Source organism: Cottoperca gobio, chromosome 8, assembly GCF_900634415.1.
Source record: "Cottoperca gobio chromosome 8, fCotGob3.1, whole genome shotgun sequence".
NCBI classification, from domain to species: Eukaryota; Metazoa; Chordata; class Actinopteri; order Perciformes; family Bovichtidae; genus Cottoperca; species Cottoperca gobio.
Window position 1 is genome coordinate 21,086,835 of NC_041362.1, and position 20,433 is coordinate 21,107,267.

The 20,433-nt window shown below is 40.9% G+C and overlaps 1 protein-coding gene across 1 annotated transcript; it reads right to left on the reverse strand.

The window, feature by feature from the left end:
• Positions 1-16,927: 16,927 nt before the first annotated feature.
• Positions 16,928-18,802, reverse strand: hoxb13a (homeobox B13a). Its single transcript, XM_029438121.1, has 2 exons — positions 18,088-18,802; positions 16,928-17,175 (listed from the first exon to the last, which is right to left on the reverse strand). Exons 1-2 carry the CDS (start codon positions 18,800-18,802, stop codon positions 16,928-16,930), a joined length of 963 nt encoding a protein of 320 aa, XP_029293981.1.
• Between the last annotated feature and the right edge of the window lie 1,631 nt (positions 18,803-20,433).

Sequence of the window (20,433 nt, forward strand, 5' to 3'; positions counted from 1 at the left end):
GTGCACATAAAGCCTGTCAGCTGCTGCCTTTAGAAGCAAAAAGGACTCAGTCTTTGGTTGACTTAAAAATATAAGTTCAATATTTGTCTTTCTACCAAACCGCCAAAAACAACAGGGAATGTATCTACTTACAGGTTGTGTGTGTGTGTGTGTGCGTGTGTGTGTGTCCTGCTTTTTTTATTAGCAGGACATCCCACAAATACTCACTAGACACAAAATGTGGATTAATCCGCTGCTGAAAAATAGTCTCCAACAAATGCACTATTGTCTCCTGTTTGTTTGATTTTTAAAAGCGGTGACCAGCTGTTCACTTAAATAAAAAAAAATCTATCCATAACCAATCAATGAGTAGATGTTGAGATATTCCACAGGATAAAACAGCTGTTTAATGCTAGAGAATGTCTGAATCCACCAAAGATTGTTGAGATATTTCAGTGTGGCATCGCCCTGCCTGGACATGGCTCACACAAAGTCATCATTGTTAACTTCACAAGGGGATATATTAATGCAGGTTGCCGTTGTAAAATATGGTTTATGATTGTCCTGGTGGTAATGATGGTGTCTCCACTCTCTGTACATTCACTGCACCTAACGAGAGGAACCCGCCTGCTGTTCTTTCCCACATGCAGTTCATCATCCCGAACACTAGGTGGAGGAATAGAGCTAAACTCTCATTCTCTCTCTTTCCTCCCGACACAATGAATCCTTATCAAACAGACGTATATTTCAACATTTACGGCAGAATAGTATGTCATCTAGTTACATAATAGATACAGTGGATGATTTTTAACACTTAATTGTTTAAATGTTGCATCTTCATCAGCTACTATTTAAAACACTGATTGATTACTATGTTATTTAATATATGTGGTGTAAGAACAATTTATTTTCTGAGGCATTCTTGTCAATCAGTCCAGCGCCCACAGATCCTGTCATGTTTAATTAGGTCAATGTACTGTTGCACCAGTACACCTTCAGTGGTGAGCTAACCCTAACCCTAAAATAGTGATTATTACCACATATTTATATCTTCAAAGTGGATCAAACCAACAAGGCAAATTTGTTTTAAATGTGCAAACTCTGCCACAATGATTCTGATTTAAAATATAGTCCAAAAACAATATATATAAATATACATATATATTGTCAGGAGTACACAGGTGTGTCCTCCTGCACAGTAACAGAAGGGGTTCTATGTACATTTGATAAAATGACAAATTGCAAATTGCAAATAATAAGAGACTTAAAATCTGTTAAAACCCCATTTGTTATGTTTGCTGTCACCATCTCTCTTTTGGGATTAGGAAGAAGCCATTTCTTCTATATATTGACACAATGCTCTGACCTCTGATATTACATTACATTACGTTACATTATATTACATTACATGTCATATAGCAGACGCTCTTATCCAGAGAGACTTACAGTGAACTAACTACAGGGACAGTCTCCCTGGAACAGCTCAGGGTTAAGTGCCTTGCTCAGGGGTACAATGGTGGCAGCCCTGGTACTGAACTAACAACCTTCCTGTGTTGTATTTGGAAGCAACGAGAACATAGACCATATTGATATTGATATATTGATGTTGCTGACTTTTAATGTTGATGAGCTGAGTATTATTTGACTGTATAATAATTCAAGAGTAGATAAGAAAGTTATCTGAATGAGAAGGTGAAATATAATACTTTATAGTAGAAGATCTATGAATCAATCAGAAAATCTGATCATCTTATCAACAATGGTAAATGTACTAATAGATTTATTCATAGGTATTATTTTTTACTTTTAATTACCAGGCTCGTATTGTAAATGTATTCTGGAATGATGTTGCATATATTATGTCTTCAGTCATGAATAAGAGAGTTCCTCGTGCACATGCCTTCTGGAGACTAATGACAGATTGCAAATTTGACACGTCTCAGCCAACTAAGGATGTGCTGAAGCCCCCCCGAGCCGAGGTACGTGAAGTGTGAGGATGATATCTTCTTCTATTTTAATTACATTTCTCGTACCTTTATTTTATTCTTATTATGTTTGTCTTATTCACCACGAGGGGAGAAGCTGCTCTGTAGTGTGGGGACACAGCAGCAGAGGCCACAGGCTGGGTGCTGTCCTTCAGGGTTGTCAGGACATTGATGGTGGAGCGTACCAGCGCGGACAGGCAGGATGTGTTGCTGCTCTGTGAAGACAAACAGAAAGTACTTCACGTAAACACTGTTCACTCTCTCCGCTCTGCTTCTGAGAGACAACCAGTGTTGTCCAACTATCAAATTGACCTTTGAACTTTTTTCTTGTCTAACAATGAAACATAAATAAATACATTAATGTATTTAAGGGTTGATCTTGGATTTCTCTTTATTGTTGAGGACTGGGTACAAAATAATAGAAGATGACTACACAGCATTTTGTTTCATAAAGAAACCAAAACACAATATCAATAGAAATAGAAATACATTTTGGACTTACTTAAAGGATTTACTCGTGCAAAATTATAAAATATATAAAGTGTATTTTGGAGAACAAAGACAAAGATAAGAACATAGAAAGGCTTATTATACAGTTAAACATGTTTAATATTCATTCTCATTACAGGGTGGAGAAGGTAGATGATGTCCCTCTCCGCTGAATGTGTGTACATGTGTGTGACAAACATCTGTGCTTTTGGTTTCATTTATTGAGTTAGTGTCTCAGTTTAGGTTATGAGTTGGTTAAGGTTTTGTTGAATCTGATGTAAAACACTGTCCCTTTATTTAAACACAAGGATGTACAGCTCTTTAAATAACGTGCTGTTCAATCAGATGTTTAGGAGGCCTTAGGCGGAAAAGTCTTTCCCTCCAAACTAACACTTTAAGAAATGTCATATTTTTCTGCTGCTGTCGTCAAACTAAAAACGATGAAAAACATGTTGTAGAAAATCAATTGAAACCATCTGTAAGTGTCTGTCAGCTGATAACATGAGAAACATAATTGTTTCATTTCATTTATTTGAATGTGTTTACCATAATGCTTTAACCCTACTGAAGGATGTAGAAAGAAACGTCACACAGGAGCTGTTAAAGACTCTGACACACACACACACACACACACACACACACACACACACACACACACACACACACACACACACACACACACACACACACACACACACACGTCTGTTGGTCAGGTGTTGATAAACCACCCAGGTGGAAATCCTCTCTTCCTTCAGCACAGTTTTACAGGAGTAACAACATGGCGGTCAGAGCAGGAAGTGACTCAGAGGTCAGCTGATCCTGAGCACATCTGCTTTTTATCACCGTGTGTGTGTATGTGTGTGTGTGTGTGTGTGTGTGTGTGCGTGTGCGTGCGTGTGCGTGTGCGTGTGTGTGTGTGTGTGTGCGTGTGTGTGTGTGCATGTGTGTGTGTGTTGTGTGTGTGTATGTGTATGTGTGTATGTGTGTATGTTTGTGTGCGCGTGTATTTGTGTGTGTGTGTGTGTGTGTGTGTGTGTGTGTGTGTGTGTGTGTGTGTAATTGTACGTCTTCTCTGTTCAAACTGATGCTATAATATACATCATGGAATGAATGTAAAAACAAAGGCACCTGTGTACGAACTGAAGCAGTAGAGCTGTGTTCACTAATCAACAACATTTAAATGCTTGTCAAGTACAAGACTGCATGTGAAAACACTACAATGTTAATGTAGTTAATGTTAATGTTAACAAGTTTCTTTCTTCAGAAGAATACACATGAGAGTAAACATTACCCACACAAACCAAAACAATATTTGCACTGTGATATTGATATATTATATAGGTTATGACATACATTAAGATGCCTATAAGATGTCTGTGGAAAGATAAATATGGGACGAGTGTGGTTGAGTAAAAGTCCTTACTTTACTCAGGAGGTGGAGCAGAAGGTTCTGCCACTGAAGCCCGTTCACCATGTAGATGATCACACAACTCTATCTGTATGTACAAGCATGGACTTCCTAAATAACTATATTGTGAATTGGAAGAAGCTTCTGAAATAAAGAAGGAGATAATGGGAGAGGATTTGAAGAGAATCTTCAGTCGTCTCATGATATGACTCTTTACTTATAATGCATGTCAGATATACTGAGAATGAGAAAGCGAGTAAATGTAAAAAAGAGCATCCATTGATTTGAATGTGCATGCTGCATGTCTTCCTGTAACCACGGTTTTACCTACAAAGATGTCCGGCTGTTTAAATGGTTCAGAAAGCGATTCCGACGACACCTTCTGAAAGAAACTAAACCGAGAAGGACTCTCCGTCAGTGTTTACACTTTCTACTCAACACTCGCTCTTTTATTTCATGTCATTAAACCTGGTCATACCTTCAAGTTCAAGCTAAATTATTTTTCTCATTCTGATCATAATATCTCATATTTTCCCTGGTAAATATAAAGTCTAATTTTACACATATGGCTTTTCTATATTGCAGTGTTTCTATAGTGTGTCTCCAACCTTTGGTACATTCACTCACGCGGCACCACATCTGCAAATGACATCATCCTCATGTTTTCCACTCCCCTCCATGTACGTTTAGAGTGAAGCACAGAAGCCTTCAGTTTTTTAATAATTATAAATCTAATCACTATATATACCTTCTGGTTTAATGAGCATCATCCTTCAGAGTTCACAGTTTCCCTCCTCTCTTCACCTCTTTACATTACACTTTCATTGTCCCTCAGCTCCTGTCGCTACCTGGGGAGGACAGGGGGTTTGTACACAGCACTTATTGTTTTTATGTCAAGGCTTCTGTGCATCTCTCAACAGACCTCAGTAATTAAAGCTTAGTGATAATGAGCGGCTCACCATGATACAACTAATGGTGTCAATGAGGGAGACAATCAGCCGGGATGGATCTCAGAGCCAAACACCTCCAACAGCAACACGCCTGCTCCTCTGCTAAACAACACACACATTTATAAGGTCAAAAGCTTTGTAGATGTACAAGTGTCACAGGAGACGAGTGTGTTGCCAGAACATGTGGTTGTTTTTAACAGCTGCATGTAGTCTTCAACTTACCCTGGCTTTGTCTGTCCCTTTTCTGTTGTATGTGTGTGTGTGTGTGTGTGTGTGTGTGTGTGTGTGTGTGTGTGTGTGTGTGTGTGTGTGTGTATGTGTGTGTGTGTGTGTGTGTGTGTGTGTGTGTGTGTGTGTGTGTGTGTGTGTGTGTGTGTGTTCCATTCTGTGAATAATCCCAGTATTTTAGGAAATAAATTCAAATGAGATGATTGTGTGTTACATCCCTCCCAACATAATCTCACCATGACCTTCACCTAACTACAGTTGCTGTGCACAGATAGAGTAGAGAGCCCTGCATGTAAAAATAAGTTTTCATTGATTACAATCTGAGGTTTTGCAGAATTGTCCAACATTAGCTTTTATGGTGATCGGGCTGCTTATCCTCAAATATTAATGACAAGGAGTTAAAGGGTGTGTTGGCCTGATTCATGGACACACACACAGAACACGTGACAGGACAGAGATGTCCCCTGACCACCTCTTCACACAGAGTATGACTCTGAGTTTGAATCTCCTAAATACTACTAGATTGTACTGTTCTTTTAATTTGAGTTAAAAAGATAACCCCACCCATTTACCTCAGAGATTGTGCCGTTCTGTGGATTTGTATATTTCCATGATGTTTGTTTTGTGTAATTAATAGGCTTAGTTTCACTTCTAAATGTCTATAATTAAAGTGTTTTGAATTATTTAGTTTTTTCTCTGCCAAATCAGAAACATTGAACCGATGAACTTAATTATAGACAAAGCCAAATGTGTGGTGTTTTTAATGGAGTCTATAGGGACATTGAGAGGACAGTCTTCACAGTACCTGCAGAGTACTTTCACAATGTGTGTGCAGTTCTGGCTCTGTTTGCAACAGAGGAGGTTGTCTCTGTAAACAACTGTTTCCAATGCGTTTATTGAACAGTGCTGGCAGTAATCCTTCCAACCCTGGTTGATTCCACAGCTCCACACATACGATCGTGTGTAACACACAGACGTCACTTCAGAGGCTTTTTATAATCAGCATAGACGTTTCCTTTAAAGTCTACTTTTTTTCACTGTGCCTTGTTTTAAATCTATTTAGGGATCTATCTACTCAAAAAATAAATGTCAACAAAATAGAGGTTATTCATTTATATATTATGTTACAAAATACATTTTATTAAGAAGTCCTCAGGTTCATCCAGATTATGACTTTTGACTTCTTTGGAATGAATATGTGCTCCTCCTTAGTGCAGCACATAGTTACTCCAACATGTATTCCAAGACTTGTGTGGGAATATCTCATGGAAAGTTAAGTTGGTTCATTATAGTTATGTGGGGAGGTCTGTGTTTCATGTTTAATTGATATTATTTACCATGTCAGAAGTTGTAGTCCTCCATCGAAAGGCTTCTGCGTGCAGTCCAAATGTGCTGACTGAAATATGTATTAAAATACACTTCCATTCACTGATGAAGACCATGCAGCAGAACGTCTCTGCTGGTGTCTGCTGGCTGCTGGCTGCTGGCTGCTGTCTGCTGGCTGCTGGCTGCTGTCTGCTGGCTGCTGTCTGCTGGCAGCTGGCTGCTGGCTGCTGGCTGCTGGCTGCTGGCTGCTGGCTGCTGGCTGCTGGCTGTTGGCTGTTGGCTGTTGGCTGTTGGCTGCTGTCTACTGGCTGCTGTCTGCTGGCAGCTGGCTGCTGGCTGCTGGCTGCTGGCTGCTGGCTGCTGGCTGCTGGCTGCTGGCTGCTGTCTGCTGGCAGCTGGCTGCTGGCTGCTGGCTGTTGGCTGTTGGCTGCTGTCTACTGGCTGCTGTCTGCTGGCTGCTGTCTGCTGTCTGCTGTCTGCTGTCTGCTGGCTGCTGTCTGCTGGCTGCTGTCTGCTGTCTGCTGGCTGCTGGCTGCTGGCTGCTGGCTGCTGGCTGCTGTCTGCTGGCTGCTGTCTGCTGGCTGCTGTCTTCTGTCTGCTGGCTGCTGTCTGCTGTCTGCTGTCTTATGTCTGCTGGCTGCTGGCTGCTGTCTGCTGGCTGCTGTCTGCTGTCTGCTGGCTGCTGTCTGCTGTCTGCTGTCTGCTGGCTGCTGGCTGCTGTCTGCTGGCTGCTGTCTGCTGTCTGCTGGCTGCTGGCTGCTGGCTGCTGTCTGCTGTCTTCTGTCTGCTGTCTTCTGTCTGCTGTCTTCTGTCTGCTGGCTGCTGTCTTCTGTCTGCTGGCTGCTGGCTGCTGTCTGCTGGCTGCTGTCTGCTGTCTGCTGGCTGCTGGCTGCTGGCTGCTGTCTTCTGTCTTCTGTCTGCTGTCTTCTGTCTGCTGTCTTCTGTCTGCTGGCTGCTGGCTGCTGACTGCTGTCTGCTGGCTGCTGGCTGCTGACTGCTGTCTGCTGGCTGCTGGCTGCTGGCTGCTGGCTCTCACACACCTTTAACGTTGGTGTTGCGCCTGATACGAGGCCACTGTTTTATTTCCATAGAGCCACGTGTACTTTGCAGATCAGCAACAACAGTTTGTTGTCTCTGATGTCTCGTGTCTTGATAATGTTTGTCAAAGACACATGTCCTCCACAGTGGTTGTATTGCTTTGTATCATTCTGATTCTGCTTATTTTGGCTATTTAGTTGTGTAGCACACATTTTGACAAATATTACATATTTGATATTTTTACAATCTCTGACATCCTTTTGTCCAATCTGTAGTCACATTTTCAAAACTCAAAAAACAATTATCACACCATCCGTCTTTACAATAGTTCATATTGTTTTCACACTGACTGTTCGGTCAATTAACACGTTTCTAAAACGTTTACATTTTGCTCAAATACAAGCTAACAAAACACCAACATTGTGCATCTTTCTTGTCTTATTTACAAATGCACCATGCCAGAAAAGATTTCCTAATGTTCAAAACCTCCAACAAAATATAAACTCTCTGCTTCTGCAGCTCAGACGATATATGAAACAGCTGAAAAGCATTTTTTAATAAGTAGATCACTGAAACATTGAGAAATAGCTGCTTCACTGTGAGTTGTGTGAAGTAGAGTGCAGCCAAACGTTTGTGTTCAAGGAACATAGTGAGAGACGGCAGGAGATATGACGAGAACCTGTATGTGTGTATCTTCTGTGTATGTTGCTAATAAAGCTTTTACTGCAGCAATTTCATTTACTCACTTAATATTTTTTTCTCCTGTGCATTATAAAGTAATGACGAATCTTTACCTTTAAAATAGTATGTTGGCAGAAATACTCACATTTAACCGCCAACCAAAACATGTACAGTGTTTTACAGTAAAAAGAAAGAGAATTATAAAAAATATAGATTTCATATTGTCAATTGTATGCGAGTAGAAGTGAAACATTAAAAGTAATGAAAGGGGTTGTGCTATGATTGACTGCATGTTCGTCTGGATTAGAAAACATGTGCTGGTTTTTTGAAAGAATGATTTCATATTGAGTCGGGTTAAATGTAGTTTTGAGGAGAAAATAATATATTCTATATAATAATATCTTAAGTAAAGGTAAATGTTTGTTAGCGATCGTAAAAGGAAACTGTGATATATAAGTTCATTACAGCATTATAACACTGTCCATAACAGTTGGTACAAAAGGTTTTGGCTAAAATGTTATTTTCAAAAAGGATTGATGTTCAACACAGCCTGTATGTACTGTTTGTGTGCATGTTGTCCTGTGCTACACACACTGTAACTGCAATAACTCTGACTGTAATGACGTCAATTAGTCGCCGGCTCTGGCTCACATGATGCTGCTGTTAACCTGCATACTGTGCAAAATAAATTAAGTTTCAGATATAAATGACTTTGAGCCCATTGACGGACTGTCTATCCAAACACGACGGGTTGCTTATGAAAGCTGCCTGCGTCTCCCTCTGCAGACGTTCCTCTGCTCTGCTTCTAACAGCAGCTGCTCTGAATCCCATGAAGGACAGCTCTATAATCATGCTGTCATCATTTCATTGTGGAACAGAGGCCTGGGGTATTTAGAATACCGTTTTAAAGGACTACCCTTTAACAGGACATTTGAAAGTAAAACAAAATGCTTTCTTTTATTCCAACTACGTCACATCTCAGACATTGGTGTTTAAACGTAAATAAACGTAAATCTACATTGTTTGGTGACTAAAACGAAGAAGATACTCCAAGCAAACATCCACCAGTATTTACCAAATCTCTTCTATTTCTAGAAAAGCAAATACGTTTCCTCCAAACAAACCGCATGTACATCCGTTTCATGCTAATGATTTACACTGATGGCTGATTGGCCGGCTGTAAACTCTTTGTGTCTAATGAATAAATTAAATAAAGGTTTGGGTATGGAAGTAATCAAAAATCTTTTATTCTCTAATCAGGACGAAGTGTTCGTGTTCCCATAATGTGTGATGCATTTAGAGTCCGCACAGCACTGCAGTCATTACACATTATGATGTCATACCCCCTGCCAATCACCACACATGCTTTGGCATGTGTTGCATGAGGCCTGTGTTTACAGATATTTAATTTTATTCCTGAACTCTTAAACTGACACACACACACACACACACACACACACACACACACACACACACACACACACACACACACACACACACACTCGCACACACACTCACACACACACACACACACACACAGCCTACTCATACAGGGCTGATTTTATTTATCTGCATATTTTAGTTTAAAGACAATTAATTTTTTTTAATGACACAATTGCAGTCCAGCAACAACAGTTTGTGTCACGTTCTGTCCTCTTTCATGTACTTCTGGAGGCTGAAACTCACAAGGTTTTATTTTTATTTACATATTGGATTTAAGCAACGTTTAAGCTTAAAAATGAATGGAATGGAACGTCTCAGTGATAAATGTCAATGTAGGAAGCTATTTAACAGTGTGCTATATTTTATTTTAAATTTCTAAAACGTGAACACAAAATGTGAAGTCTCTTATTCTCTACTTTTCATTATACGTGTTTAAAGATGCGAAACATCTCTGAATTCATTTGAAGGTGTTTGTGTTAAAACAGGATTGTTCAGTCTAGTGTCCATTTCTCCGCCCTCTTGCCCCCCTCTTGCCCCCCTCAAGCCATTCTAGGCCATTCCAGACCAGACAGGGCCAGACTACTAACTGTTTACAAGCTGTCTGTCTGTCTCAAGTTCAACTGCAAAGTCCAACCTGGGAAAGAAAAAGACAGTCCCCAATGCAGACAGAGGAGGAGGTGTGGGGAGAGGAGGTGGTAAAAACAGTAGTGTCTGTGTGTGTGTGTGTGTGTGTGTGTGTGTGTGTGTGTGTGTGTGTGTGTGTGTGTGTGTGTGTGTGTGTGTGTGTGAGGGAGGGGGGTCTGTTGGACATGAACTTGAGACAGAAAAACGAGCCTCAGTCCTGCATTCCTGGTCTTAAGCATGAAGTATACTCTGGGGAGCTGTGCGTGTGTGCGTGTGTGTGTGTGTGTGTGCGTGCCTGTGTGTGTGTGTGTGTGTGTGTGCGTGTGTGCGTGTGTGTTTGTGTGCCAAGGGGTGTGTCCTCAACTCTCCCGCTGCACCATAAACTGCTGTAGAATAGAGTGGATGGAATAAGATATCAATGATTTATTGTGTCCTGTTCAGAAGGATTAAACAGTGATGATGTTGGACAGGAGGGAATATGATTATAATATTATAATATGAAGGATAGAAGTCAGAACCTGCTGCATGTTTTACACCAGCAGCAGACGGGCTTCCTGCTCTACTCCAGCCCCTAACAACAGATATCATGATGCGTGTTCTACTTGTGTCTCTATATCACCACCTTGAATTAAAATGGTTCTATGTGGTTATGAAAAGCAAAGTTTTTACATCCATTATAACAAAAATGTTATTTTAATATAATATCAAAATCCTATCACATGTTTACATTTCAGATAGAACCTTTGCTTGTGAAACTGGAATCATGAGGTTATATCTGCTGAAGCACGACAGACACTATTGTCACAGTGAACTCTTTCAGCCCCTGATATTCTGAGAGACATAATTCACAATCTCTTCCAAATCATTTCATGATTGTTTCAGCTCCTTTACTCCAGTCACAGAGCTGTGAGGCAACACAGTAAAGAGGCAGAATGTGATTGGTCCTCCTGTTCATATTCTGAGCACTGATTGGTGCTGGTGGGATGGATAGAACCACTTCTATTTTCAAAATAAAAGAACAAGAACTCATAGAACTAAAAAGAATAGTATAGTCTCATGTGAATCATTCATTTTTGACTTATAATATTAAAGTCACAATGTGTAAAAATATGCTCATAATGTATTAACAATGGTATTTATAATGATTTTAGTTTCATACTAACTGTCACAGCTGTGTTTGCTCCTCATTGGCCTCCCAGAGTGAGTTGCTTTGTCACATTGCTGACGTCTGCCCTGCATCGTGAGCACCTGTGCTGCATATTTATGCAACTTTGAAGTACTATTACCTGCAAAACACTGATTATTGTGAACACCACGCAGCTTTGACAGACACAAGGGCTGCCTCCACACAGGCTGCAGAACGATGTCCGTTTTCCTTCCTGCTTCACCGGTCGTCCTTAACTTCATCGGGACTTCAAGGAAAGATATGAATCACTGGAATAAGGAATTCCAGCGCATAAAGTTCCTGTCCTTCCTTGAGAAAGCATGGTTTTGTGTATTTCAGTCAATAGTGGAATGTAACTAAGTACATTTAATAAGCTCCTGCTATTTTAAACTTCTGCCATGTTGTACTTTACTGCACTACATTTATATGACAGCTGTAGTTACATATATAATTATATTTAACATATAAAACACACGATGAGCTTATAAAAATGATGCACTGCTGCGCATATAGTTCAGTATATAAAAGAGTTCAAACTAGCTCCACTTTGACCAACTGCAACAGTAAAGTGTTGCTTTCACATTAATGCATCATAATAATCCAATAATATCATTAATAATAGTTTAACACTCACATGGCACATTTGTGTGAATTATGACAACTTTTGGTTTGTATTGCAATGTTGATGCATTTACCTCAGGTTTTATGCTACTTGTATTACAAAAAACACAAAAAAACTACCTGTTGGAGCGTATGAATAATTATTTTTAGTAAGATATGCACAGATGTGACATGACTCCTCTGACTCTCCACCTTTCCTCTCTGAGAGTGCAGCTGTCTGGAGGCAGGAATGTAAAGTGGTCTGAGTCTATTCACTTCACTTTTACTGGCCCAGCAGGTCAGACCTGCATCACTGACACCAGCGTCTCCGTTCTGTCACACATTCACATTCAGTCAATGCTCTTTTCTTCTTAACGAGTGAAAAAGAATTCAGAAAGCAGTAGCTGCCTGCATTGATTGTTTTCATTGTATTTATTATTATGTCCTCTCGCTACTCTCTTATGTTCAGTGCTATGTGAGCATTTGTCCCATGGATTATCAGGGTGCAGTGAGGCCTGACCTTTGACATCGTTTTTAGTGAAGCTCTGCGTAGAGTAGTTGGGAGCTGATTGTGCTGCAGCTGTTCTCATTTCACTCATGTAAAAATCACATTATAAGTTAGAGGTTTGTTAGTGTCTCTAAATAAATAAAAAACAGCTTCAAAACCATGTTCTTTTTCTTAAACTGGATTCTAATTATAATAACTTCTTTTATTTTTATCTCTGATTCCCTATTTGACACCCATTTAAAATGTTAATGTTTTGCCAACACTTTATTTTAACCTTTTTTTTTAATTTGTTTTAACTTTGCACATATTGACTTTCCTCCTAATATTTACTTAATGTACATATATTTCCTTGTAATTATCATAAATACTTAAGTACTGTAGTTGCTTTGAACCCTAAAATTCTTTGAACAACGCATGGCTACTGGTGGAATCACAATTCAGACTTCACTTTAGTAGAAGTTTAAAAGTATTATCAGCTAAATGTACTGAAACTAAAGAACTAATTATATTACAATACTTGAGTAAATATACTGAGATAGGAATTTCAAATGTATATTTGATCTATATTGTTATTGTTGTAATAATAATAACCATATTGTTGTAATGTTGTTATTATATTTATATATATGTTTTAGTTTAAAATAATCTACTATAAAAAAATACATTGTCTTTATTTGGTTCTTAAATTATTGATATAATATATTTATATATAGTATATCATTTTTCACAAGTGCAGACATGACTTTCCTCCTGTTGCATGTAATGAATGATCTGCGAGCCAATTGATTTCAATGACCATTCCCAGGTAAAGCTATATGAAACATATGCATGCATGTGTTAATGTGAGACAACTTAATGTGTAAAAATAATAATGTTATATATTATAAATCAAAAACAGTTTTTCCCTTACTATGACTGTAATTGTAAAATGTTTTAAGTAACGAATGGATTGAATTGGTCGCACGTTTGTGTGGTGTTGTTGTGTTGTGTGAGAAAAAGTAAGACCACATGAGTCGGTCCTCCTCCTCCTCCTCCTCCTCCTCTCTCTCTGGTATTTGGACTAAAGGGGAGAAAGAGCTTTATGAGCTTCAGGGCTTCCGTCAGTATTGTTGGTTTTAAAGGAGGACAGAGACGGAGCAGTAAAGAGAGTCAACAGGCCAGCAGAGCACACCGCCGTTTGTCAAGTTCAATGTCAATGTTTAACGGTCCGACACACACACACACACGCACACGCACACACACACACACACACACACACACACACACACACACACACACACACACACACACACACACACACAATACAATAACCGGAATCCATCTTATTTTTTAAATTGTATATCTGTTCATAATTAATATTTCCTATATGGAAACAATAAATCATCTTTGTCATATATGGAGCTATTTTATTATGTTATATTTTATTATGTTATATTATATTACACTATATTATAATATATTAGATGAGATGAGATTTAGTTTTTGAGTTTGTTCATGTGGCTGCTCATTTTCAGCAAATCTCTTCGATATTCTCAGCCACTTGAATAAGTATTATTTAAAAAATGCTCAGTAATCTGTCTCTCTCGTGTGTTCATGTGAAATAACATGCCCTAATGTGTCACGCACATGCGCATATCCTGTTGTTTCCAGTTTCTATCGAGCTGAAGAAGGCCTGGAGCAGCAGAAAATGACAAAGTTTAAATTTGCCGAGTACACGACGTCTGGGAAAATGTAACGTCGAAGGGAAACAAGTAACTGTATTTTTTTAAAGGTGAATAAGCATGCGCAACAAGACAAGCACCGTTTTCTAATCGGATCCATGCTCTCGTGCTCATTTGGAAACCAATGACTTCAAAGCAGGGCTATAGGGATTCAGTGTGAAATATGTTTTTGTATTTTACTTACATTTTTGACAAACGGCCGGAGACTTTGGCCTCTTCAATACAGACCAAAGTATTTCCTGAGAACAAAAATATTCGAGTCAACCCTGTGAAATATCTTAACAACATTCCTAATGAAGTCTTAAAGTCATTTAATTATGTATACTTAAATATGTAAACTAAACTGTGTCCTGTCATGTACAGTGAAATGTGTCTATCTTTGTTATTGGTCCAAATAGCTCTCTGTGCACAATTTAGTGCACTTCGCATTAGTAAACATATTTCTAACTTTTGCATTCAACCTTACATGGAGAAATAGAAATAAGAAATAAGAAATGTAGTGCTGAACATTTGAGATTGTGTCAGAGCAGAACGCTCAGATTTGTTACAATTTGAAATACGCTACAAGTGAACATATGTTTCCAAATAACAAGTTGAGAAAGCTATTTCAGGGGAATGATCCCCACGATGAATAAATGGCTTTGACTTCATCCACACTATGCAAGGAATTACAATAAATGAACACTTTCTCTAACGCCAGCACACTGGGAGAAACCTCGGGCTTCTATAAAACCCGTCATGTTCAAACATGACGCACTGTGTCATCTCATTGTGTTTGGATGTCAAAATACTGACGTTTTTAATAAACAACGTTGTAATCTATGAGCCTGGCTGCTGCTGCTGATCTCTCATCCCACTATCAAGCTAATGCTGACAGACGTGTATCGTGTACGCGGAGCTCACCGACTCTCATTTGACGCCGTGAACGCGCCTCAGAAGTGGATCGATGGTGCGCAGGAACCTGCTGATGAGAGAGCGAGGAGGTTTCATGCCTAAAGCTGCCGCAGTGTGTGTGTGTGTGTGTGTGTGTGTGTGTGTGTGTGTGTGTGTGTGTGTGTGTGTGTGTGTGTGTGTGCTGGGGAGGGGGGTCTCTATCAGACCAGACGACACAACGCTCTGCTGTCATAAAATGTTCAGGCCTAGCCTATAGCTGGTCACGTGACTCTCAAGGTCAAGGGCTTCTGTCTCACACACACACACACACACACACACACACACACACACACACACACACACACACACACACACACACACACACACTGCAGGCTACAAGGATATGCACAGGATCCACAAACAATAGCGTAATTTAATGCCTATTCTATTATATTCCCAGTTCTGCCTACCTCACTGTTTAAAGGTCCTAATAGACACATTAAAAACTAAAACTAAAAACTAAGCTACTTTAAAAACACTAAATCTGAGTCTCTGCTCTCTTCGCCACTTTCTCACTTTGTGTGTAGTAAATAATTCTGCACAATTGTCCTTATGAAATATTTGGCTTTGGTTGTATTTTATGTTTTTGATAAAACATTTTACAGAAAGAAATGATCAATTTGGCCTATTCTTAATATAATTCACAAACAGCTTCAAACTAACATTTAAACGCCTTTAGCACATAAAGGCCTACATTACTGGCACACGCTGTAATGTGCACAAACAGACAGTAACTTCGTATTACGTCATTAATATGAAAAGGTATGGGTTCAGATGAAGTCGAATTAATTAGATTGAATTGCAGTAAAGTCCACTTCACCGCGCTGCGTGTCTCTACACCTCATGGTCTTTACTTTACAGAACAAAGCTGTGAATGTCCTGGGAGCAGCTGAAGGAAGAGACCAAGCTGAACCTTCACATGAGCGAGGGAAACATCCTAAACATTCTCTGCTCATACTAAAATACATTGTACTGCTCTTGCTGTGATGCCTTTTAATTAATACATGGCCTGACACTTTGAGTAATGAATCTTAATACTTCAAATTTAATTAGTGGGAGCTGTTGTTCACACGGATCTATACAGGCCTGTGCAACGACAGTAAGACATGGATAGCATTACTGTGGTGATGTTCCAGAGGGTGGCCTGATCCAAATATGAATTCACACACTCATAAACACATTTGATCTGCATGAGAAGTCTGTATCCCCCTGCTCTGTTGGTCCGGTTAGCGGGTATCACCTTTCAGCCTTTGTTAAATAACGAAATGTGGATTTGTTGGCACATTTTACGGGCATAGTTTGGCGGAGGAGACGACCAGAAAACAATTTACGCGCACGAAACCAAAGTTGGCAGTTACCATATTGATGAATTTGAAGATAAAATACCTACTGGAGACTACACTGGGATTAAAAGGGTTTATTAATTGTTGCACTATACTTTGATTACTGGTTTACAGGCGTTATAAACAATATGGACAGCATAATATATTTGGGCTATATGCTACAAAGCACCGACAACACTGACAAACAGTACAACACAGACAGACAGGACAGTTACATCAAAGCAGGCAGGAAGGTGCTGTATTTACAGGATGCCTCCGAGGAGACGGTTTCTCAGAGGGCTTTGGTTATTTTTCTTTAATCTTATTTTGTCCTTTATGTCCTTTTTATTCGTATGTTTTTCTCCCATGTGTTGACACACACGGGCCCACACAGTCCCAGTCCGTCAGGAGTACCACGTCGTTATTTTCCACTATTTTTGTAATTTCTCTCAGTTCATTTTTAATGTATAACACGCAAATACACAAAGTTCCTTCACTAGATCGTCCACAGCACAGGAGCATGCATGCTACGGAGCGCTGGTCTTCACTTTGGCCACGAACTTCTTCTCCTTCACCCTCCTGTTCTGGAACCAGATGGTGATCTGCCGCTCTGACAGGTTGGTGGCGGCCGAGATCTTCCTCCTCTTGTCCTTGGTGATGAATTTGTTGGCGGCATACTCTTTCTCCAGTTCCTTGAGCTGGAGCTTGGTGTACGGTATCCGCTTCTTCCTGCCCCGGCGGAAAGGCGAGCCGTCGTGCTGGTGCGCCACCACATCTGTCAAAAAGCGGACAAAGAGAAGGCGGTGTGAGAGTGAGACTAAACACACCGAGAAACACTTCGCGATTTCTAGCTAAATGTAATACAGACAAAGGTGTCCTGGGAAGCATTCAGTGTCTGCGGCGAGGACAGCGGCTTTGTGCCTGGAGCTGTGTGGACATCCACCCTCCGACACCCACAGAAAACATGGTGGATGTCTGCAAGCAGCACGAGCATGCAGCTGCAAGTTCAAGCGGACCTGCACCTTCTCTGCTCATGTAAAGTTGTGTGCATATCTGTGTATACACAATTATTTCACTGCATAGTGTGCGTTTCCCTGTGAGTGAGAAATACATAAAGATATATTTGAAAATAGCTTTTAAGATCACACATTATTGTGCTGATAGCTCTAATGAATTGTTATACGTGTACTGCAGGTTAATATGAGCATTAGTCACCCAATAATAAACTCATTATTAGGTTAACACATGAGTCGCACGGTAACAAGCTACACGTGGACATTTGATTAATAAATGGCCTTAATTAAATCTAAATATTAAAACAGTCCTCTACAAAAACATAATAATAAACAATTCACCTCTGAGATGTCATATATTACAGTGACACGCTCCAAACTGCTCTTAGTGTGCACCCGACGCTGTCAGACCACATGGGATTGTTTGAGTTTGATTAACAGCCACAAGTCTCCGCATGAAGCTCACTGCTCAGAGATCTGTTGCAGAGAGAGCTCGTCATATTAACTATGTTCCACATTTCTGAAGACTGTATTTGATTATCAGAGCATATTAATTATGTCATCCGTACTTGCTACTTTAAAAGTCTAAAATGTCACACATTACTAAATGTAGCATTGTACATAGCAAAGTGCCTTTACCTAGATGTTAAAGCAGGATAAAAACAGTATATTACCAGCCAGAGCAGACTTCCAGAGATGTCCGGCCTGTCCCTGGTCCTTGGAGCAGTACATCTGTCCCCCCCAGCCGTTGGTCAGAGCCCAGGGTTGGTAGCTGTCCATGGGCAGCAGGGTGTCATGGCGCGGCTCCCCGGTGCCCAGCGTTTGGACCACCGACACGTCCAGGTAGCTTGCCATGGACTGGTACGGGCTCGGGTATCCGTGATAAAAGGCGAACTCTTTGGCCCGGTGGTTCGGGTAATCGTCAGAGTTCACCGTAGTGTCCATATACTGCGAGCTGAGCGCGGCTCCCGCCGCCTGGGTGCACGATTTCACAGAACCCCGCCCCATCCTGCACGGATAGTACCCGTTACCAAAGTAGCTGTATGGTAACGCTGTGGCGGCCGAGGAGCTCTGGTGCGGCACAGCGGCTCCTGGACACGGCCCGGCCGCGCATTGCTTCCCCGAAGACACTCCTGTCTCACTGGAGCCTGAAGCGGACAAGTCTACTGTGGGGTAGCCAGCTGAGGGGTGCACCAGTCCGGACGGGTGGCCGCCCAGAGCAGCGGCGGCCGCCGAGTGTGCCATAATGTTGCGGCACTGGCTGGCGGCGAAGTTGCCGCTGCCCACCAGCCCCTCCATGTTCTTGTTCAGGTCGTCCAGGTTGTTGTCATACACAAACATTACCGTTTCCGCTGGCCAGCGAGGGTTTAGAACCAAGGAGGCTGTCATAGGCGCTCCTGTTCCCGGTCTGGCCTCCGCTCGTCGCCGTTTCCTCTCAGACTGTCCGCTCCTGTGCGCGAAGCTGCTACATTGGCTGGATGAGGAGAAGTGGTACAGATGTCTTCTTCTTGGATGGCGGGCTCTCCTGCTCACACACAGCTCAGGTAATTCACATGTATCGTCACGTGCCCTGTCACAGCACGCGTGCGCTGCCTTACTGCGCTGTTTAGTGACGGCGCTTGCTTGGAGGCAAAGACTCCCGGTAACCGGCCGGACCTCCGATTACATCCCAGCCGCAGCCTTGACGCAACAAGCCCCCGGGAGCAGGAGAGGAGGGGGGCGCGTGTCTATTGGATGAGAACAGATGACCACGTGATGTGGCAATAGAAAAAAAATAGAAGGCGAAAAAGAGACTTGTTGGGGATTGTCAATCAAAGAAAATATTTTTATGAGGCTCGAGCAGTGGCACGAGAAGAGCCGGAGCTTTGGAACGGCTCAGCTCCCTGAATGTGCCGTTTCTCCTCGTGCAGCTGCATCATGTCAAACTCACTTCTCTGGTCTCCTGCGGCTGCCAGAGAGAGAGAGATATAATCATTGTGACAACAAAAATCACTTAACGGACACGTTTGGTTAACTTGTTGTGCGTAAAGACGCATGGGAAGCCCACGATTATGCAAACGGTATGAGAGGACAATCAATCAATTTATTTATCACATTTATTAATAATACAGTTCCTTCAATGTATGTATTAAATAATATAACCTGGAACACTGATATAATTCATGTTGGGTAAATATTGTCTTTAGTCGACGGTGAGAGTGAATACACCCGCAGGAGACACATGGATGGAAATATGAAGTAAAATAAAAGTCTGCTGACAGTGAATATACCTACATATATTGAATGCTAATATGTTTAACTCTTCTGAATATTACCAATAGATATTTTAAACTCTGGTGTAAAAATGAGAGTTTTGTACACATGTAAAGACTTAAAACCTGCGCTGCGTGAAATGCATGAAAAAAAGTATTTAAAAATAATAACATACCAGAAGTGATTCCAGCATTTCAAAAGAAACATTTAATTATTAAAGTATGTGTGCCCACTTGGACATTTCTCAGCCTGAATGTATGTGCGCTTTTAGTCTGTCCCGCTCTCACACCATCTGACTGAAGGAAGCGTCTTCAAGGGAATTTATGGAAGGGATTTGGAGGTCTTACGATTTGAGAAATATGGCTTTGGTTCAAAGCGCGTCAGAAAGGTTTTCACGACACTTCCGAGCCGCGTTATTTGCTTATTCATTTCAACGGCTGAATTCTTCTGATGCTTTTCTTGCACAGAAAGTTTGAAGGTATTTTTGGATGAACCTCTGCATGCAGCTACACTCTGCATGCAGAATTCGCCTTCATGAAATCACTGTCACTTTTTACATAACTACAACGACACGTGTTTGCATTTTATGTTTTAAACTCCCTTAGAAAATTGATGGAGAAATAATCGAGTCGTCCAATAAGTGAGTGCGAACAGGACTCTGCGTTGTCGTATAGTCGCGTGTTAGTGTTGGCCACTGCAACATCAACATTTTGAACCCTGGTGGTCATCAAACATCCCTTCAGTAGGCCACTGTTAAAGAAAATAAA